General features: G+C 51.6%; 1 protein-coding gene across 2 annotated transcripts; it reads right to left on the bottom strand.

Annotated features, from left to right (window-relative positions):
- Window positions 1-478: 478 nt before the first annotated feature.
- NUPR2 (nuclear protein 2, transcriptional regulator) lies at window positions 479-1,664 on the bottom strand. 2 transcript variants are annotated; one of them, XR_014255231.1, is made up of 2 exons: window positions 961-1,664; window positions 479-694 (listed from the first exon to the last, which is right to left on the bottom strand). XR_014255231.1 is itself a non-coding variant. In XM_082432475.1 (2 exons), the coding sequence occupies exon 1, from the start codon at window positions 1,325-1,327 to the stop codon at window positions 1,031-1,033; it is 297 nt and encodes a 98-aa protein (XP_082288601.1). In that variant the 5' UTR covers window positions 1,328-1,660; the 3' UTR covers window positions 479-694; window positions 1,025-1,030. The 2 variants fall into 2 exon arrangements, 1 of the variants encoding a protein (XP_082288601.1); XM_082432475.1 differs by having other exon boundaries at window positions 1,025-1,660.
- Window positions 1,665-2,732: the final 1,068 nt, after the last annotated feature.

Raw genomic sequence — 2,732 nt, forward strand, 5'->3', positions numbered from 1 at the left:
ATAATTTTTAAACTATAACCCTCGTTCTTGGACATGGAGTTTGTGGGTGGTTCTGAACCACAGAAGGATGTCTACAGTTGAGGAAAACTGTGATGCCGGGAAGAGTGAATGTTTTTGAGTATCGGTTACGCCACGTTTTCTAATTAGCTGTACGACCTCTGGAAAGTTACTTGAGTTCTGTGCCTCAGAATCCCGTCCGTAAAATGGAGATAGCATTCGCTTTAAAGGATTGCTGTGGGGTCAGCAGCGCAGAGAACCTAGCATACAGCATTACAATTTAAAATATTCCTATTCTGGCAAATAAATATTAAGCCTGCACAGTAGTATATGACACTTGGGTTGAAATCTTGACAAATTCCTATCATTGTTCTGCCCACATTCACCTTTGCGACCCCGTCTTTGCAGATAAGAACTCAAATATTTGTGGACTTGAAACAAGTTACCACAGCAACTTAAAAAAAACAAAACACCAGAAGAGTTAAAATGCCATTCTTGCTGCTCTTTTAATTAAAAACCCTAAACAGGCATACCCACTTGGATGTTACTTAATTAACAATCAGTAAGGAAAAGATACTGAACTTAAGCGATGTCGAAAAGAAGTTCTGTTGAGCAACATGGACTGTTCCCCTTAGGACCACAGTTACAGCTGGAGTCAGAGAAAATACTTTTATCAGGTCCTTCGGGTATGGGTATCCTGTTGAAAACCAGACAAAAACATAAATCAGTTATTCTCTTTAGTCCGTGCATAAAAACTGGAAGTAAATCCCTTACTTGTATTTTTAGAAAGATGTTTTCTGCGTTTCCCAGCCCCTTCTACCCAACTAAAAAATTCCAAAAGGTAGAATTTTAACTGCCGCCGGGAGATAGGCTGGGAGTTTAGGGAGCCCAGCTAATAACTCGCTACGCAGGGCAGCCTCAGGAGGTGGCGACTGTGCCGCGTTCGAGTCGCAGGGGGCGGACCGGAGCGTTACCAGGGCGCTCGCGCGGTTGCCCTGGGCCCCGGCCCGTGGCTGCCCGCACGCACCAGCGCTCAGGCGAGACGGGTGCGCGGCCGGGGCTGCAGCTGGCGCTGGCGACGCTTGCGCTGGCCGTTGAGGAGCTTCTGCGCGATCCTGCGCTCGTGGCCGCCGGGCACCCGCCAGTTGGTGCGCAGTTCCCGCTCGCGCCGCGTCCGGCCCTTGCTGCGCCCGGCCCCGCAGGCCGGGAAGTCGCGCAGGTAGTAGTAATCCTGACAGTCATAGAGCTCCTCCTCGGAGCCAACCAGCGGCCACGCTTCGGGTGGCGGCGGCTGGGCCTGACCCTGGACACCGGGAAAGGCCGGGTCCATGGCGCCTGGCCTCCTGGTCGCCCGCGCGCGCCCCCGCGCGCGCGAGTTTCTGGAGCACCCCCCCCCCCCCCCCCAGCGCTTCGATTGGCTCCGCCGAAGGTGGCGGGGCCTAGGGCCGACGTCACAGAGCCGGGAAGGTACTCCGCGCGAGGCCTCTGCGATCTGGCACCTGGAACCGTGATCCCTTCCTCCATCCCGGCCTGTGCGCCGCCGGAGCGAGAAGGGTATTTGGCAAAATTCGACCAAACACTTGTTTATGTCGGTCAAAAATGGGAAATTATCCAAGTATCAAGTGTGAGGGAGCTGTGCATTCCTCTGGCGGACTTTTATCAGCATTGAACATTTTGTTAGGCTATTTGATGACAGGAGTAAGTGCTCAATAAATGATGCAAAGTGAAAAATGAGCTTCTGAAGTAATATCTCTGGTATCCCAGTAATATATTTTTAAAACATGTCTGGAGTGAAAGGAAATGCGCTGGAATGCTAAAGGTATTTCTGGCTGGTAGGGACATACACACATTAGTTCTTTTTCCTTTCCACAGCCCACGTGTTTGATAAGGGGTACGAATTAACTGTATTAAGCGAGCGAGCGATTAAGAAGGGAAAGTCACCCTGCCTGGTGCAAGGCCGGGAACCGCGTGCAATTTCGGATTATCAGCAGGTGCCCAAGCCCTGCGGCCAGGGGACGCTAAAATTGTGGTAGCTTGATGCGCCGGCAGTTTTGGGGTGAGGGCCGAGAGTTGGTAGCGGCCGCGCGGGGGAAGCAGCGCGAGCCCAGCGTCCCACCCGCCAGCCTCGGGTGCGCCCGGCACCGCGGGCGTTGGGGGAAGGATGCTCCCCGAGAGCTGCAGAGGCGAGAGGAATCAGGCCGAGTGCCCTGCGCTCAGAAAAGGCCAGGCCTACCTCCTCGCCGAGGGCAGCTGCACAGCTGAGCAGGAGTCATTAACACCCTGCGGCACCCGAGGCTCTGCGGTGACTCCCCGGTCTAATTACCTAATTACTGTCTCCGTAAACGCTGCTCTCAGGGAGTTATTGCGACGAATGCCTTTGTTTTGGTTTGGTTTAACTAGCGCAGATAATTCTCTTCCCACGAAAATTGCATCTATCTCCTCGGGGATTTTCTTTTTAATAGATCGAAAATAATTCAATACTTTGAAAAAAAAAAAAAGTCTTTTTCAGGTATTTGATCTTGCTGAGTTTCTGTCTGTAACCAAGTTGCCAATTTGAGTTTTTTTTCTGCTCTCTGAAGTATCCCTGGTGGGGCGTGGCCTACATATCACGCTCCGAGGGCAATTTTGTTAGTTCCTTAAATGAGCAAATCCCAAGAGAGAGTTTTTAATAAAACGCAGAGAGGATTTTCTCTTCCACCCACGTGTCTTACACCTGCTACTGGGAAAGAGAGAAA

This window comes from Balaenoptera physalus (assembly GCF_965194825.1).
Source record: "Balaenoptera physalus genome assembly, chromosome: 16".
NCBI lineage: Eukaryota > Metazoa > Chordata > Mammalia > Artiodactyla > Balaenopteridae > Balaenoptera > Balaenoptera physalus.